The sequence below is a fragment of the Condylura cristata genome, unplaced genomic scaffold (assembly GCF_000260355.1).
Source record: "Condylura cristata isolate star-nosed mole 26May11 unplaced genomic scaffold, ConCri1.0 scaffold00006, whole genome shotgun sequence".
NCBI lineage: Eukaryota > Metazoa > Chordata > Mammalia > Eulipotyphla > Talpidae > Condylura > Condylura cristata.
In genome coordinates, this window is record NW_004567107.1 from 64,755,480 (window position 1) to 64,772,787 (window position 17,308).

The 17,308-nt window shown below is 51.3% G+C and overlaps 2 protein-coding genes across 6 annotated transcripts; both read right to left on the reverse strand.

Moving 5' to 3' along the window:
* Window positions 1–1,328: 1,328 nt before the first annotated feature.
* STOML2 (stomatin (EPB72)-like 2) lies at window positions 1,329–4,506 on the reverse strand. The gene is made up of 10 exons (XM_004677758.2): window positions 4,359–4,506; window positions 4,006–4,143; window positions 3,506–3,605; window positions 3,315–3,373; window positions 3,126–3,227; window positions 2,854–2,988; window positions 2,556–2,700; window positions 2,350–2,429; window positions 1,999–2,127; window positions 1,329–1,608 (listed from the first exon to the last, which is right to left on the reverse strand). The coding sequence occupies exons 1-10, from the start codon at window positions 4,401–4,403 to the stop codon at window positions 1,471–1,473; spliced, it is 1,071 nt and encodes a 356-aa protein (XP_004677815.1). The 5' UTR covers window positions 4,404–4,506; the 3' UTR covers window positions 1,329–1,470.
* A 1,433-nt stretch (window positions 4,507–5,939) lies between these two features.
* FAM214B (family with sequence similarity 214, member B) lies at window positions 5,940–17,011 on the reverse strand. Of its 5 annotated transcripts, none has more exons than XM_004677760.2 (9): window positions 16,503–16,595; window positions 9,832–9,975; window positions 8,619–9,588; window positions 8,421–8,479; window positions 8,145–8,250; window positions 7,859–8,017; window positions 7,554–7,622; window positions 7,294–7,469; window positions 5,940–7,159 (listed from the first exon to the last, which is right to left on the reverse strand). In XM_004677760.2, the coding sequence occupies exons 3-9, from the start codon at window positions 9,510–9,512 to the stop codon at window positions 7,006–7,008; spliced, it is 1,617 nt and encodes a 538-aa protein (XP_004677817.1). In that variant the 5' UTR covers window positions 9,513–9,588; window positions 9,832–9,975; window positions 16,503–16,595; the 3' UTR covers window positions 5,940–7,005. The 5 variants fall into 5 exon arrangements, with proteins under 5 accessions (XP_004677817.1, XP_004677818.1, XP_012577101.1 ...); XM_004677761.2 differs by lacking the exon at window positions 16,503–16,595 and adding an exon at window positions 12,370–12,621 and having other exon boundaries at window positions 5,966–7,159; XM_012721647.1 differs by lacking the exon at window positions 16,503–16,595 and adding an exon at window positions 16,992–17,011 and having other exon boundaries at window positions 5,980–7,159.
* Window positions 17,012–17,308: the final 297 nt, after the last annotated feature.

Below are 17,308 nucleotides of genomic sequence, written 5' to 3' on the forward strand. Positions count from 1 at the left end.
ATCTTACAACTCAGTAACAAAAAGACAATCCAATTTGAAAGTGGGCAAAAAATATATAAAAGTGACCAAAATTTATATAGAGGATATATGACCAATAAACACCATGAAAAGATGCTCCACATCAATAAGCATGAAATCAATAAGCAGAAAATGCAACAATATCATTTCAGACCCAGTAGGATGCCTATAGTTGCAAAGACAAATTTTTTTCATGGTTATGGAGAAATTCAAACTTTCCTATACCTACTTTTGGAGTTGTAAAATAATGCAGTAGCTTTGGAAAATGGCCTGACAGTTCTTTAAAAAGGTTAAAAATAGTTACCATATGACCCAGCAGTTCCACTCCTTGATACATACCCAAGAGAAATGAAAACATGTCCACAGAAGAAGTTGTACATAAATGTTCATCATATTGCAATATTCCCTTAGAGCTGAAAAGGTTAAAAACAACTCAAATGATCATCCACCATGGTTGGATAAACAAAACATGGTGTATCTATTCAATGGAATATTGTTTGGCCATGAAAAGGAATGAAGTACTACTACATGGACAAACCTAACCTAGAAAATATTCTACAGAATGAAAGAAGCCAGTCATAAAATACCACATTATTTATGGATACAGAAATATAAAGAAGAAAAAAGATTGATGGTTTGCCTAGGGCTGGGGGAAGAGAATGCTTCTAATGAATATTGGGATTTTTGTGGCAGGGTGAGAGGAGCAGTGATGAAATGTTCTACAATTTTGATAGTTTTACAACTGAATATACTACAAGTTATTGGATTCACACTTTGAAAGGGTGAATTCTGTTAGATGTGAACTTTCTAGTAAAGCTATTAAAAAAAAAAAACAAAAAACTGTGTCTCCCCATCAGACTTTGTATTCTGTTGGAAGCAGGGACCACTGGATCTGTTATTTTTTTGTCCTTACCTTCCTACCCATAGAGGGTATTATTTTTGTAGCCCCCAAGTCTAGCACTGAGCTCGGTAGATGGTAGACATGATGAAATGTTTTTGAATGAATGAGTATCCTCAGTTCCTGAAGACACTACCATCTAGGGTAGTCCTCTTTCCCATGTAAAATCACCCCAAATACCTACCTCAAATTCAGAGTCCCATTTAATAGCAGGGAACACTGTCCGCTGGCAGTTCAGAAGACACCCTATCCCACTGTTTCTCAGAAAGGATGATTTCACTGTGCATGAGGTTCCTTTTGCTCACTGAAGAGTCAGCTTCCATGACCTGACAGGGCTGGAGGGTATGAGTGGACATCCAAGGAAAACACTGGTGACTTTCCCAACTTCATGCCCCAATCAAAGAGGACAGTCTCTGGTTTGCCACTGGTGAGTTTATTACATGATTAAAGTTCAAATAAAAAAATAATAACCAAAATCTTGGTAGAGAGGTTAAAGTCAGAGACTGGGATTGCTGCTTCCCTGTCCCCAGCCTCCCTGGCCAAACCCAGCTCCATTAACTCAGCTTGACTCGATCAAGCTCCTCATCAAGATTTGCATCTGTGCCCCGGACATCTCTGTTGCTTCCACTGGAGACTGAGTCCTGGGCCCCTGGCACTGGAGTTTTGGTGAGGGCTCCATATACACCCATGGCCTGAGAAGGACAAGAGAGAGAACCATGAGGACACATAGCAAAAGGTATGGCACGACCCCCCAATAGCTAGATGGAAGGTGAGGTGGGGCTGGCAAGTTTGTTCTCCTTTCTCCCTAAACCTTACTCTTATAAGCTTTATCATCAGTTCTAGGAATCTTACAAACTACCAGGGCACCCTCAGAATATTGGTATGGGTATCTGAAATTTAAAAAAAAAACAAAAACAACTTGAAGGATATCCCTTATCTGTGAGTGAGGACTTGTCATTCCTAGGGGCTTGTTCACTAGTGGGAATGAAGGGCAATCTGGGTCTCAGGATACTCTGAAGGCCTTTATGGTATACAAGTGTGAAGGTAGTCATGGGGTTTCAGTCTCTCCTGGGTCCTCTAACCTGAGCTACCATACTGGTGACATCGCTGGGGTTGGAGGGCAGCAAGATAGTGTTGGAGTCCTTGGCCAGTTTGGAGAATGCGCTGACATACTGTTCAGCCACAGTCAGTGAGGCTGCTGCATCGCCATTCTGTGTTCACAGGGAGGATAAAATCAAAGATTACAGGTGTGGGGTTTTAGGGGAGAGGAGAAATCAGGTTTCTGGGAAAAGGATTTGCAGATCACAATACAAGAGATACAATCTGGCTCAATGGAACCCACAAAGGCAGGAACTTCTCTCAAGGGCAGGTAGGTGATAGAACCTCTCCTACTGTCAATTCCTGTCCCCCACTCCTATTTAGGGGCCTCTCACATGTTGTGTCAGAGCTGCAGCCAGGATACGAATAGCTTCAGCTTTAGCCTTGGCCTTGGCCAGAACTGCACTGGCCTCACCTGAAAGAAAAGAAATAGAGCTTGACACATATGGTTAGGGACCACCAAAGCTCCTGTCTCAGCACCAACCCTCAAAGCATCAAGCCTTGCCTCCTCCCTCAACCTTGACCTGCTGACTCTGCTGACCTGCTGCCTGATTTATTTGTTCAGCCTTTTCTGCCTCAGAGGCCAGGATTTGTGCCTGCTTCTTTCCCTCTGCCACGTTGATGGCCGATTCTCGGGTCCCCTCAGACTCTAGAACTGTGGCCCGTTTCCGACGTTCTGCCTCCACCTGGAAGCCCCCGGCAATCCCCATCAACAAGAACCCAGGGTAAAATTCCACACAGATATGTAATTGTACCCATCACAATAAGAAAGGGAGCCCAGTTCCCTATTTGACTGGAGCATCCTGAAGTCCTCTTCCCCATCCCTCCCTAGCTCCCACCTGCATCTGCATGGACTCTTTCACCCGAGGTGGCACATGGATATCCTTGATCTCATAACGGAGGCAGCGGATCCCCCAGCAGTCAGCAGCCTGGTTAATAGCATCTACAATGCTGGCATTCAGGGACTCCCGCTCCTAGAAAAAAAGAAATACAAGCTCTATTTTATCGGGAACCTAAATTGAGAAGGGCATGGGACTGATCTTGATCCCTACAAATGAGAAAGTGCCAGTCCTATGCCTTCAAACCCTTACTCAGGCTCAGATTTCCTTACCCGGAAGACCTTGTCAAGAGAGAGTTTGCCCAGCTCTGATCTCATGGTTGTCTGAGCTAGCTGGGTGACAGCATACTCAGGGTCCTCCACACCATAGCTTGCCTGAAAGGGGCATGGATAGTCTAAGTTTGGGTACAGAATTTCAGGAAACAGAGCAACTCAGATACAGAATAAAGCAGGGATAGATACCTTGTAAGGGTCCATGATACGTAGGTAAAGAACTCCATCTATTTGTAAAGTTACATTATCTGCAGAGGCAGGAGAGAAAAGGAGGAAGATCAGGTCTCCAGGTACCAATCAGCTGTTTCTCCTAAGCTCTGAACTTTCTGCAACTGCATCCTAAAAGCCTCAGACCACCCAGATCACCTTGTACCCCTCACCGAGAGTCACAGCCGACTGCTCAGGCACATTGATGACAATTTCCTTGAGACTCTGCACGTATCGGATCCGGTCTAACACTGGAATGAGGATGTTCAAGCCCTGGGAAGAGGAGTCATGGATCCTCAGAAGGATGGGGACTGTAGGGTTGGGATCCAAGCTATGCCTGGGGTAGGTAAGGAATCAACACATGGAACATGGCCAGAAAAGCAAAAGGTTGGGGGCATCACCGTTGGGGAAGCCCAAGATGATGGGAAGGTAAAGCTGAGCCTTCTCTTTGCAGACTGTGGAGCTGGGAGGGTTAGTACGGGAGATTCCAGAGAGGATCGTGGGATGCTAGGACAATAGGAAATGTGGTAACATGGGGATGACGGTCAGCAGCCTGGGTCCTGCCAGGTTTGGTATGGGGAGTTAGAAGTAAAAAGGAAGTTCAGGCCCCACCCACAAGCTGTGAAGGAATTGGGCATCAGACTGGCCCAGAAAGGGCAAGAGAGGTTCTCACAGGCTCCAGGATTCGGTGGAATCGGCCCATTCGCTCCACCACCCAGGCCTCCTGCTGAGGCACAAACAGTATCACGGTGTTTCGGGGCAATCCAGAGGAGGCGCGGCGCGGAGCGAGGCCAGAAGCCTGCACGGAGCCCTGAAGGGAAGAGGAGGGTTAGCAGAGAGCCCCACCGGCGGGTCACTCCGCCCCGGAGGCATTTCCCCAGACCGCGGCTCTAAAGGGTCTTCGGAGAGGGACACACGTGGGGACCACGACTTCTGACCCCAGTTCTTTTACGAAACTTATAAACCCGCTGGTTCCCCCTTAGGACCCAGTGATCTCTCGACCATTCGAGAAGGTCACGCTCTCACCCTCAGCAAAAGGGCCCCAGTCCCCCGCGCCGCGCGCGCCAGCATTCCCACAGCCTCAGCGACCTCCGGAACCAACGAGACGCGGGGCGGAGCGGTCCCTCTAGCAGCTCGGACCACAGCCTCTCCGCTCGTAACTCACTCCCCCGGATGTACTTCCGCCTGTCCTTCCCTGTTCCACACTCAGCCAATCAGCGTCAGTTGGCAGAGCGTGCATCAGGTTGTTCCCTGGGAAACGCAGCGCCCAAGGGCCCAAAGCTCGTCTATGTTGTGCTTCTTGCTGATCAAGCTCACTATTCGGATTTGGTGAACAAAATGGATTCCATTTTCTGTGTGCAGGTAGCCAAGAAACACCTTTCATCGAAATTGTTGTTCCCATCTGCTACTCAGTTTACCCTTCTGAGCGTATAATCGCCCCCATCTGTCACCATAGCGACCAGGCGCCGACTCGTTGCCATGGTTGCCATAGTGACTTTCTTCGGTAGTCCTGCTGCGTTGTGCGCAGCCCTCCCACTGGGGACTGACCCCATTCCCGTTGCTATGGTGAACAGGACTAACTTTGCTTGGTGATTGGCCTGGTATTTACTTTCCTCAAGGCACCATAGTATTTTCTATTTCTTCTCAGTCAGGGTTTATCAGACCTAGTCTACTTGCATACAGAGCCCCATTCAGCCTTGTCTGAGAAGTTAGCTATGGACACATCTTTGATACTCCAGTACATCCTTTAAGAGACTTGCGGAGTCTCAGCCCTATTTTACCTGTCAGGACACTGAAGCTGAGAGAGGCTAAAACCTCTCTGAGAGGTTTATACAGAACCAGTATAAGAATCCAAATACAGGACTCTCCCTGGTGGCACCATGGGTTAAAGCTCAGTACTATAAAGCTGTCTACAGCCTTTGCAGTACAAGTTTGATCCCTGACCCACATGGCACAGCAGAGCTCTCCTGACCTGCCTGTTGCTCCCTTCAGCAGTAGATCTGCCTGTTCTGTTCTCTACTCTGTCTGGTGAATTCTCTCATCCCCTCCCCCTGTACCTCTGGCCTGTACCCCCAGTTTTTCTATGCATAAGTAATAAATCTTAAAAAAAAAAAAACAACAACAAAGAATCCAAATCCACATTATCTGAAAACAGAAAGGGTAGGGCCTTCCCTGATGGTGCGACAGGTTACAGCACAGTACTATGAAGCTATCCACAACCACTACAGCACAAGATGGAACCCCAGACTGGGAGCTGACCCACATGGCACAGCAGAGCTCTCCTGACCCACCCGTTGCTCCCTTCAGCAGTGTATTTCAGTAGATCTGCCTGTTCTGCTCCCCACTCTGTCTCTGGTGAATCCTCTCTCATACCTACCCCCCACTCTACACTCTACCCTGTACTCCAGTTCTTATATGCACAAATAAATAAACCTTTGAAAAGAGCAAGACCAAGCCATAAGAATCAGTAAGGCCTTACCTAAGTCATTTGATCGTGGTCTCAGGTCTGCTACCTCCTTTCTAGCCAAAAGGGCAGTCCTAGCTTCAGTTAGTGCTTCCATCCCCAATCATTCCCACGACCTCCCCAACAGAAAAAGTAAGACTTAGTTCAAGTTTCCAAACAAGAATTTATTTTTTTTTCTAAAAAAAAGTACCAGATACAATTTTTGTCCTGTTTTTTTTTTTTCAAGTTTCAGCAAATGCTTGTTCCCCTCAATCCAGCCCTAGGAGTCAGAACTAAGGCTGGGTCAGAGTCTGGAGTGGGAAATGGGATAGTGGGGAATCACATGACTGAGTTTGAGGGGTACCCCTCACCCCAGCTGAGGTAGGTGGGTCAGAGTCTGGCCAGATGAGAGGAGGCACCCCAGTCCTTGGCCCTGACTCTGTCCCTGAATACCTTCCTCAGTCAGGACCCCAGAGCAAGGAGACACAGGCAGGAAGAAAGGGACAACTAGAGCCTGCAGCTCTAGATGAAGGGTGGCTAACCCCCAGGTGTGTGTGTGCGTGCGTATGAGAGACATATGTCTCTCATACGCACACACACATACACACACGCACGCGCACACACACACAAAATTGGCTTTCAGAGAGGAATCACAGGGGAAGTGAAAGAAATAGAAGCACAGGGGAAGCTGAGTCTTTGGCTAGTGACTCAGTCCTTCTGGAATAATCTCTGTCCTCAAATGAGAGAGAGCAGTTCTCTTCCAGCTCCTACATCAGCCTCTATAACTCCTATGGTTGGATCAGTATCTGAGAATGGGAAAGGAGGAGGGGCAATGTCAATGATCAGGTTTGGGAGGTTACCAAGGCAATCCAATTTGAATAAATTATAAATTAAAAATAAATAAAATAATAAGTGGCCCCTGCCCAGGACAGGGAGGCAACGCTGGCATGACTTGCCTGGGAACATGGGAGTAGCTCGGGTTCCTCCCCACTACCTAAGCTGGCTTGGGAAATCCAAGGGAGGGGGCAGGCATGTAGAGTACCCAGTGTTGGGAAGATGTGGGAAGGATCAGAAGCTCTAAACACCCAAATAATCAATTTGGGCATGAACATGGCAAGGGCTTTAATTCAAGCCTGAAGGGTCTCTCGCCGCCTCTCCACGTGTTTGCTCTGTCCAGGATGGAGCAGGATGGGCAAATCCTTGGCCCACATGAGTTGAGGGTGCTGGCAATCAGGGCAAAGGTGAGTAACGTGGATTGTGAGGGGCCTCAGTCACAGCCTGCAGTTCGTAGGGGAGCCCTGTGTCCAGTTCTAGGCTCCGGCGGGAAAAAAGCAGGCGGATGTCTCCATGCAGGCTTAAGCGGCCTGAGCGGGAGCTCCGGAACCTAAGGGAGGACAAGGTGATCAAAGTTAGAAATCAGACAGTAGAGAAGCAAAGAGATCTCATCCATGAAAGGGATGCCAGGGTGAGGAAAGGGATACCTGGGCCTCCCCAGCTGCCTCTGGACTCTGTCCTCACCTGAGGTGCAATAAGTAGCAGAGGAGGCGGTGGGTGGGGCTAGCATTTTCCTCCTCACCCACAGGCACCAAAAAGAGACGATGGCGCAAGAAGGTCATGTGGGCAGCAGGCATGTCGGAGAAGTCAAAGGTCACTAGGAACATCTTCACCACAGTCTGGTTGGGGTTAAATAAGGTCTGGGGCAGGAGAGGCAAGATTGGTAGGGTTTAGGGGCTCTTTCTTCTTTCCTCACTCCCACTCCCCCTTCAGGCAAAACTCACCACTTGGATGGTGCCCATCTTGGGCACGCCGTAACCCTTCCTCCCCAGGGGGTTCAGGTCCACGACGCCCTGGGAAGGTCATGGAGCTATCAGTCAAGGAAAGGCCTAAATATTCATCCATCTCCATGGTCACTCACTCTGGACCTGGCCCCTTACCACATTAGAGTTCTCCTCACCTGGCCTTAACTCTCTCCTAGGTGAGGAACACCTAAAAAATACTCCCCTTCCCCTTGCCCGTCCCCCCCACCCCCCACCAACCCCTCATCCTCCTGATGAGCTCACTTCAAATTGGGGTTAGGTCATACCAGGAAGGGGGCCGGGGCATTTTGCTCAGAAACATCAAAGAAGGTGACAGTGACAGGCAGCGTGACATGCTGGGGACAGTAGGATCCACTAGCTCCGATCTCTGCTGTAAAGCCCTCAATGTGGCCAGATGGTGCAAAGCGTCCTCGAAGCAATGATTCCTGGGGAAGGTATGGGGGAAACACATTATGAAAAATATGCCAGCCCTTCCCCTTATCCACACAAGCCCCAACTCCACCATCCCACTTTCCCTAGGACCCATCAAACACAAAATCCAAGGGGAACTACCTCAAAGTTGCCCAACAGGGTACGGCTGACGGCAGGGGTAGGAACAGGGGAGGCACTGGGTGGGCTCAGCAGGCCTGGCCCCTTCCAGAGACTTCGAAGGGAGCTCCTGGTAGGGGAGGGGACACAATGGGTTGGCTTGAAGTAGTCTGGGATATCTGCTCATGTCCTTTGGTCCCACTCTTTGTCATTACCTAGGACTCCTACCACAGGGTCTCCTACCCTGGGCTTGGAAAGAGGACTATGATTTCTGCCTCTATTTTTAGGGCGATCACTTACAGTTTCAGGCGACGGGCACCTTTCAGCCTCCGCCCCATGGGACTGCAGTCTGTTGGGTCCTAAGGAGAGGGAGATTAGGAAGAGATTAAAGGCCAGGTATATTAGGGAACAGGGGCTCATCACAAGCTCTCATTGGAACTTCCCCTCAGGCCTTCATCTTTTCCTACTTGGTGTAGATGATCTCCTCTCCTGGCTTACCAGCACAGGCTCCTTGGGCCCAGGCAGCAGGTGGCTCCAGAAGGGTGTGGCTTTGGCATCAGAACAGTTGGCAGCAGGAGGGTGGCCCAGTGTTCCCCGGCGCCTCCGAGGGGCTGGCCCCTCATCCTCAGAGCTGACATCCAGGGTTTCTCCAGCAGGAAGCAGCCTTCGCTTGGTGGGGCAGGGGCCTGGAGGTCCAGGGCCAGGGGGTGTGTGCTCGGGACTGTGCCCATTGGCAGTGCCAGGGGACTCCCTAGGCCAGGGGCTGCCCCCATTGCCCACCCCAGCCACTGGGCTCTTACCCCCTATTTGTGCAAGACTGTGCAAATCAGTGTCAAGTGTGTGCAGTTGGCCCGGAGGGGCTGGCCCTGGGGACTCCCCCAGGGACCCCTGTCCCCCTGGATCTGGGGAAGCCCAGTCTCTGGTGTGCAAACTATTGCAGGAAGCATTTGATGGGTGCCCGGGAGGACTCTGGGCCCCTGAAGTCCAAGGTGAGGTGGAGCTACTGCCTTGTTCCACCACACAGAGGCCATGATGGCAGAAATGTTGGCTGGCCACACCCAGTCCCAGCCCCAGTCCCTCTGGACCCAACAGCCCCAAAACAGATGGTTCTTCAGGGGGTAGCCCCTCTCTGGCCCCCAGCCCAGGGCCTCTCTTCAGTTCCCGGGGACCCTCAGTAGGTGGGGCAGGCCGCTTCAGGGCCCTATGAGACTCAGAGGCACCAGCTGGAGGGGAAAAGATGGATACCTGGTAGACCCCGGGGGATGTCGCCCCCCCTGCTGGGCTGTAGCCCATGAGCAGGCCACCCTGGAGGGCCCCCTGCCTGACTGCAGGCTGCGAAGGGCCAGCCTCTGGCTCTGAGGATGGAGACGGCTCCGCCTGCACGTGGCGCATGAAGCCCCCCCTTGGGTCAGGGGGGCCCCCCCCCACAGCCTTTATGCTGGGCCTGGGCTGGGGGGCCTGGGGACATCTGTGCAAGAAAAGAGAAAAAAAGGTGATCAGGAAATAAATAAGTATTCTCCCTCCCAGCTGAGTTTCAGACCCTCCCTCCTCCTGGAGTGGTGATCTTTTGGGGTTCCTGGGTATGAAGGAGTCTAAATCTCCAAATGCATTAATAGAATGTAGAGGCCACAGCCAAAATTTACAAGGGGTGACATGGTTAGCTTAAGGTTTCTTTCTGGGCCTGCATCTCCTCCCTCTCCCTTGTACTTACCCCGATGAAGAGGCCTTAAGCCTAGCTGTATGTTCTCTCTTCCTGATTGATGTCTTGCTCTCCTAGCTTGCAGTCTGGTCCATGCCTGCTGCACTGGCAAGGTGACTGCCACCATTCCGTGCAGCTCCTGGGCTTAGCCAGACGCTGAAAAGAGAAGACCAGACTTAATGCCAGGATTCCTGAAGCCATGACAAGGCTTTTTTTCTAACTGTAGTCTGTGAGTATTTCCCTCAGACATCCTCCTCTCAGATACAAGGAACAGTCTTGAGATCCAAGGCTTAATTAAATAAGGTTGTGAGAAGTGAATTGAGGAAAGATGACCACTCGTCAGGGCCACAACCCGGTAGGACTCCCTTGCTGAATGAGAGAGGGGATAAGATAATCCAAAATCCAAGAGACCATGCCAGATGAGAGGTGCCTACAGCAAGAATTCAGCCATCCTAGTCAAGGTCACCAAGTCGTACAACTCCAAAAGGATAAGTGTCAGTCCAGAACCCTAAAGGGAGAGGTTTACAGAAACTCATACATCAGTTTGTTCCCCTGAGGTTCAGAGTCAGCCCATAAACCTTAAACTCTCAAGTGCCCCAGCAGAAAGCAACAAATCTAATCAAAAACAAGTCTGGTGGGGAGGAGACATGGCCAGAAGGCACTTGCCAGGGTTTACCCCTCCCCCAGGCCCTGCAAACTAGAGATAAGACAGTGACAGTCAGAAAGCTGGAATAACTAGGAGTACTTCTTCACTCCTCCTCAAAACCTCCACATACAGCCAAAACCCAAATACCCAAACCACTGTTTTTCTGCCAGGGCACAAGATGATCTTCACTGATTAGTCCACCCTCAGGAATCCATTCTGGGTGATAGGCCATTTTCCTTTATGGGAGGAAATACTACCTCCAGGATGAAGCTTCTCCTTGAGACAGTACCTGCATTACCTGCCACCCATGTGCCTTTTCCCCTTCAATCAGTACCCCCTATATGTCTTCCCTTCTTCCTTGGCTAGGTCAAATACCATCCCTTCTAGAAATAGAAAGTCCACTCTTGCTACCCCAGACTACAGCTACCTCTCGCTCCTCTGAGGCCTCACCTATGGCAAAATCACTTTCTCCTGTCACCCAGTGACAATTCTGCTTGCTCCTATGAGTAAGACATCTCTTAGACTTGAGGATAAGTATGTGCACCCCCTCTCCCCACCCCCGCTCAACTCCAAGCACAGGAGTAAGGACATAAGAAGGATTAAAAAAGTGAAATGCAAGCTCCAAAGATCTGGGCAGCAGTCCTACAAGTACAGAGGAAAACTCCCAGAATTAGAGAAACAGAGAGATTAATTCTATAGGGAGAAGCCGTAACAAAAGAGGTAGGTGTAGGGGCAGGGAGAAAGGGAAGATATGTACCCAGAAAATGAAAAAGCTCTCCAACACCAAGTTCCCATCACTGTATACCACAATATACAATTTCACCAAATTCGTGTTTTAACTGGGATCCCTAAGAAAATTCTGGTTTCCTGTAGTGGGTGGGGTGGCTGAAAAGGCAGTATGCCAATGCAGTGCTGTCAGGATACAGCCTATATTCCTTTCCACCCCTTCTTTCTTCTACCCAAATCATACAGATACAGGAAGGGCCTTTTCCTTGCAGGTCATCCCAATGGCCTCTTGAACCCTTGGCCTGGGGAGAAGCCAGGTGATGACATGATGCCCTACTTGACCCCAGCATGCCTGGCACCTGCTCATTATCCTAGAACCCTCTCAGTACCCGCCCTGTCAAAAAAAAAATCTCTAAGACTCACTCCCTGCCACCCAGCCAGTCTGGCTCTAGACCATGGCTTCAAGCTGACTCATGGGGCAGGACTGCAGGGGGTGGGGGTGGGGGGGAAGGGCAGGCCAAATCTCACTCTGTGTAGGGGTGGGCAGCAGCTGGTGTCAAACAGCTGTGCCAGGCTGTGACTGGCAAGGACTACAGCTCCCAACATGCCAAGGGAGCAAAACCAGCAAAAACAACAAGTCCCAGTATACCACGGGGTCTGTACCCTCAGACACCTGCTAGGCCCGGGAGGTAGGTGTTGATATAGGTACAAGCTCTCAGGCTCTGCTTTGCTTCAGTATTAAAAGATAGCCATTTCTACCCTGATCAAGAAGGGTAGCAAGAAAGAAAATTCCTCTCCATGTGCTTTCCACCTCATCCTGTTTAGAGAAAGAGCTGCTGCCAGCTGCTGTACGTTTTATCCCCACACATATCCACACAAACTGTGCCCATGGACCACCACAGTAAGTAGGAAGGTCAACCTCTGTTCTCTCACCAACTCCTTGGCTGATGGCCTAGATCCTCCACCTTCGGTGGAGAGGGAGTAGATCTCTCAGCACCTCCTCCAAACTGAGACTGGCAGACTCACCCAGCTCCCAAACTCCTGTTCTGGTCGATCCCCTCACCCCCTACTTGGCCACCCAGGTCCTTTCTCATTCCTTTCCTCCCCACAGCCTGGGACAGGCCCCATTCCCTTCTGGAGCTTCCGAGATATGCTCTTTTCCCCTAGCACACACTCACCCCACTCCCAAATTGGCTCCGCCGCGGCGGCCGCTGCTCCGGGCCCTTCCGTGTCCCGTCCCCTCCCCTCGAATTACCAGTCCCCCCTGCCACGGGCCCCCAACCCAGACAAAGGGTGGCTCAGGCTGAGCCCTGCTCTGCTACGCTCTTCTCTGTTCAGCTTCGCGTGCAACACTAGCGGGCCCTGGAGCCTGCAGCCCCCCAGTCGCTGCCGCGCCCCTCCCCGCGACTGTCCCTCCCCGTGGCCGCCAAGGCTCCGCGCTGCCGACTCGGCTGCCCCTCTGACTCACAGGCCATTTCCTACCAGCTGATGGGGCCGCCCGCCCCGCCCAGCGCCCCACTACCCCCACCGCCAGGGCTGCGGCCGCCACGCCCCCCTCTGGCCACGCCCTCCATGGACTACGACCATGCTCATTGGCCCACAAGAGGCCAGCCTCCCCAAGACTTCAAGAGTGGGGCACGCCCCTTCCAGGAGACGCACGCCCATTGGCCCAAAGAGAGGCAGGCCTACCCAGGATCGCCCCGCCCATCTCTTTTAACTCCTCATCTGCCAGAGTCCAAAGCAGCTCTCAGTCCTGCCATTTAACCCTTTCAAAAAAAGCAGGCTTCCCACTTCTCATCCCCGCCCTTCCACTTCCGAGGTTGGTTAATAGGACGCCCTAGGGCTTTCATAGACATAGTTTGACAGCCTTCAAAGTCACCCAGCTATTTCCACACCAGACCCCAAATATCCCCACTCCTATTCACCTGCCTTGCAAACCAGAGCTCCAGATTCCAGAGAACTGTTTTGAGTTCAGGAAGCTTCCTCATGCTAGAGCAGATGGAAAAGTCCTGAGTGATATCTTAACTCTGTCCACTGAGAAGTGGTATTCTTTTTTGTCTTACTCTGTATTGATGCTCTTTTTACTTCACTTTAGAGACCCCAAAGACTCCTGAGATAGGGATACATTTTAATGCAGGGAATTAAGCATCATTCTTAGTACCTTAGCTTCCAATCTCAGGTTACACTGCTTCATCCTTCCTACCTGTGTTCTTACTATTCATAGACCCCTGCTCAAGGAGGCAGAGCACCCTGGGGAAGTGGGATAGGAAGGCTTCTTCCTAGAGTGGGGAAAATGGGCCCAACTCTTGTGATAGAGCTTACCCCCATGACTCACAGCTCCCTCGAAACTCCCCACCCACCCCCTGAGTCACCAGGCCCCAGGCCCAGCCCAGACCCAGTCAAATTAAGTGGCAACAGAACCAGCATTCCTAATTCTTGTTTACCATGGAGGAATCTTTGCAAGGATTAGGCATTAAAAGGCACCTTTTCAAGGGGCTGCTCTAGGGGCAAACTACTCTGTCTACTTGTCCCTCTGCATTTGTGACATATCAAACAATTTAGAACTCAGGAAGCTTTTTCTCCCAGTCTTCCACAGAAACAAGAAGCAAACACAAGAGCTGAAAGAGGGAAATTTCAAAGTGGGACCCTGGGTTATCTTCCTGGCTGTGCCACCAGAAGAAGGTGTGTGTATACCCATTCTACTATAGTTCAGAAACCACAGATGGCCCATAGTCCCTGTTTTTACCTTGCCTCTGCTGTGGGCCCTGAGGTCCTCACTGGACAGTAAAAAGGAGGCTCCCTTCCCCCTACTTCCTCCTGTGCCCTAGACTTAAGAGGACAAGCAAATAATCTTCAGTTTCTCTAAGTTCCCTTCTCCTCACCTCAGAACAGTGGGGAGCCCTCAGAAAGAACCCATTGTGTGGACTGACTTCCTTGCTGGTTCCCTAATCTAAGGAAAAGAATTAAAGACATTTTCAACACCCTTAACATAACTGCAGACTTAAGAGCCCACTCGCCTTAGAAAAACCAATGGGAAGATAGGTATGAAAGGAACAAATCCTGTTCTATCTTATTGTCTCTATCTATGCCCAGACCTTAGGTACATGCAGTCAGAAGGCAATGGTTTAGAGGTAAAGACTAAAGATGTTCCAGGCGTTAGTGGGCCCTGAGAAGGCAGCATAATATAATCAAGTAGCCTTACCTAGCTCTTACTCTGATTTATTTTTTTTTCATAGCAGTTATCACTCTCTCTCTCACATACACACTTCTTTCTCCCACTATTAGAATACGAACAGCAACATTTTTTTTGTTGATCTTGGTATTCCTAGTGCCTGCACATAATAGGTGCTCAATAAACATTCACGGAATGTAACAGTGAACTCTAGACTGACTGAACACCAACCAGGAGACCTGTAAAAAAATCAGTCTTTTTGACCATGAACTTGGGTTTATATAAATGATAGCTGAAGGCCTCCCAACTCTTTCCTTATACTGTTGTAATTCTAATGGCTGCTGTTCCCACATCCATTTTCAGAGGATGAGTCCAAGCCTCTGATTGCCCTACTGCTAGTACTGGAGACCAAAGGATATATATTCCAGCCAAAGCAAGGCAAACTGATGCCTGTTCTCTCCAGACCCCACCCACTCACACAAATGCCTCAGTCCTGAGGAAGCTGGAGAGAGGCTGCCCTAGGCCTGCCTCCAGACAGAGAGATAGTAAGGGAAGCTATGTTGCCATAGCAATCAGCTCCTCCTCAAAAGGCTTCAGCCTGCCCTTCTTACCCCACCCCACCCCATGGCTTTGTCTGGCCTCAAACCCCGCCCCCCCAATACCCATCCAGTCTCAGTCTCAGCTAGAAGAGGCTGGCTTGGGGGCCCCTTTCAACAACACTGTCACACTCATTCAACCACAGTGTGCAAGGCAGACCTTTCCCACCCTCTCCCAGCAGGACAAGGAATGAAAAGAACTCTGGCATTACATTAAGTCCCCTCAGGGAACTCAAGCCCCCTAAGATAACTAGGCCCTAGTCATAGTTCTGACAATGAGGTTCCAAGTCTAGAGTCATCCCCTTTTCCTCCCCCAGTTGAGACTAGAAACACACCCCTTTTGAAGTTCAGCCTACAACAGTGGCCCACTTCTCAAAACATAGATCAAAGATCCTCAATACTTCTCACCATTTCCCCCCTGTTACACAAAGCTCAGAATGTTTGAGGGCCCTAGGGTTTCCCATCCAGTAAAAGGGTGGGGGAAATCATCTTGTGGCAAGAGGTGAAAATGTGGTTTACTATTTACTTGAAGGGCTATTGTGAGAACTTGTCAATAGTATGGGTGGGGTCTGGGTCTTGCTGTGGATTACTAGGGTCTCTGGCCATTGAGTACAAAGTCCCAGGCAGGGTACAGCTCCCAGCTGGGCAAGGACCAGGCCAGGCCCCAGGGCGAGGAAGGAAGTGGGAAATGAGCACACCCAGAGCATAAGGGCAGGGCAAAGGGGGTGGAGGTGAGGTGGGGGTGGGGGAAGACAGGGACCCAGGCAAGCTTCTGGGAGGAACAGGAACTGGGGGGTGGGAGGGTAACAGGAACCGAATGGGGGAAGGGTCTGCAGGCACTTCAGCTAGGGAATGAAACCCAGTCTCAGACAGACAGTCCAAAGCAGACACAGGAGAGTCACACATACCCTGGTGGCAAGCAGGGCCTGACTCCTCTCTAAGAGTACTCAGGCCAGAGGTGGAGTTAGGAGCTGAGAGCCAGGCGCACTAAAGGCTGACTTCTTCACCCTTCTAATTCCTTCAGTCTCCTAGAACACAACTTCCCGGAATCTCAACAAGCCCCCACCCTGATTATTTGTTTCTCAAAGTACTAAGGATTATCCCCCTTCAACTGAGGTTTACAACACTTTCCCCTCATACAGGACCCAACCCCCATCACTTCTTCCACAGTTCCTTTGCTCTTCCACACAGTGGACCACCAGGTCCTCTCCATCACACAACACCCTCTTCCCCCAAATCAACGTCAGATCCCCTCCCCCTCAAGTATCGGCTCCAACCCTACACACAGACAGCGATCTCGCCCTCTCATTATTTACCTCCTACCCCCACAAAGCACTCCCACCCCTCCCCCACAAGGGCCCAGGAAGACTGTAACCTCTAGCCCACACATTGAACCCCCAACTCCTCCCCCAACTAGGTCTTCCTCTCCCCTCCCCCCCCCCGCAGTCTCCAGATTCTCTCCTTCCCTATCGTGACCCCCTACTTAAGTCTGCTCAAGCGCACCCCTGTCCTTGTCCCTTCTTTCATTAGCACCCCGCCCCACCTGTAGTTCCGTGAGTCCCGTTGCACCTGGAGAGGTAGTAGTGGATTGGGGCAGTTAACCGGAGCGGCCCCAGCAGCAGCCTCGGCCTACAAACCTCGCCTCTTCGGCCCGAACCCCGCCCCCCAACGCCCGGGTCCGCCCTCTCCCTTGTCCCACCTCTCACTTTGCCCCCGGCTCGTCCCCTTCCCTGGTTTCTGTATTCCTTCGGGCTCCACCCCTATAATCTAAGCCACGCCCCCTGGCTTTGCTTCTCTCCCCTTCCCCCCCCAAACCCCCCCCCCCCAGTCATTCTCCCCAGGAGTCTCCACTAGTCCTTGGCCCCACCCCTGATCCCCTCCCCCTGTTGATCTCCCCGCCTTACACTGGGACCCACCCCCTAGGTTTCCATCCTGGCAGCACTGGTGCCAGGGCCACTTCCACCGCTAGCCCCCTCCCATCTCAGAACCTTTCCTTCCCCCACTTCCCCCCAGCTCCTTCAGCTCGCCTTACCCCGGCGCTGGCGCTCCCGCCCCGCTCAGCTGGCTTTGATTGGCGGCGGCGGCCCCAATGGATGGCGGAGGAGACAAAGTGATAGCTGCAGGTCGCCTGAGGTCCCACCCCGGCCACGTGCGGCTTCTGTGATGACAGGTCCAGAGGGCGGGGCCTCGGCCGGCCGGCGGCGGACCTAGACTGACCAGATCGCGCGGAGAGTGTGGAGCCCAAGTCCGGGCCAAAGCACTAGCCCCAGGGCTGCGAACCTGACCTGGCTTCTCCCAAGGCTTTCGCGTTCCTGAGCGTCTTTGTAGGGACTTCTAGGTCAGCCGTGC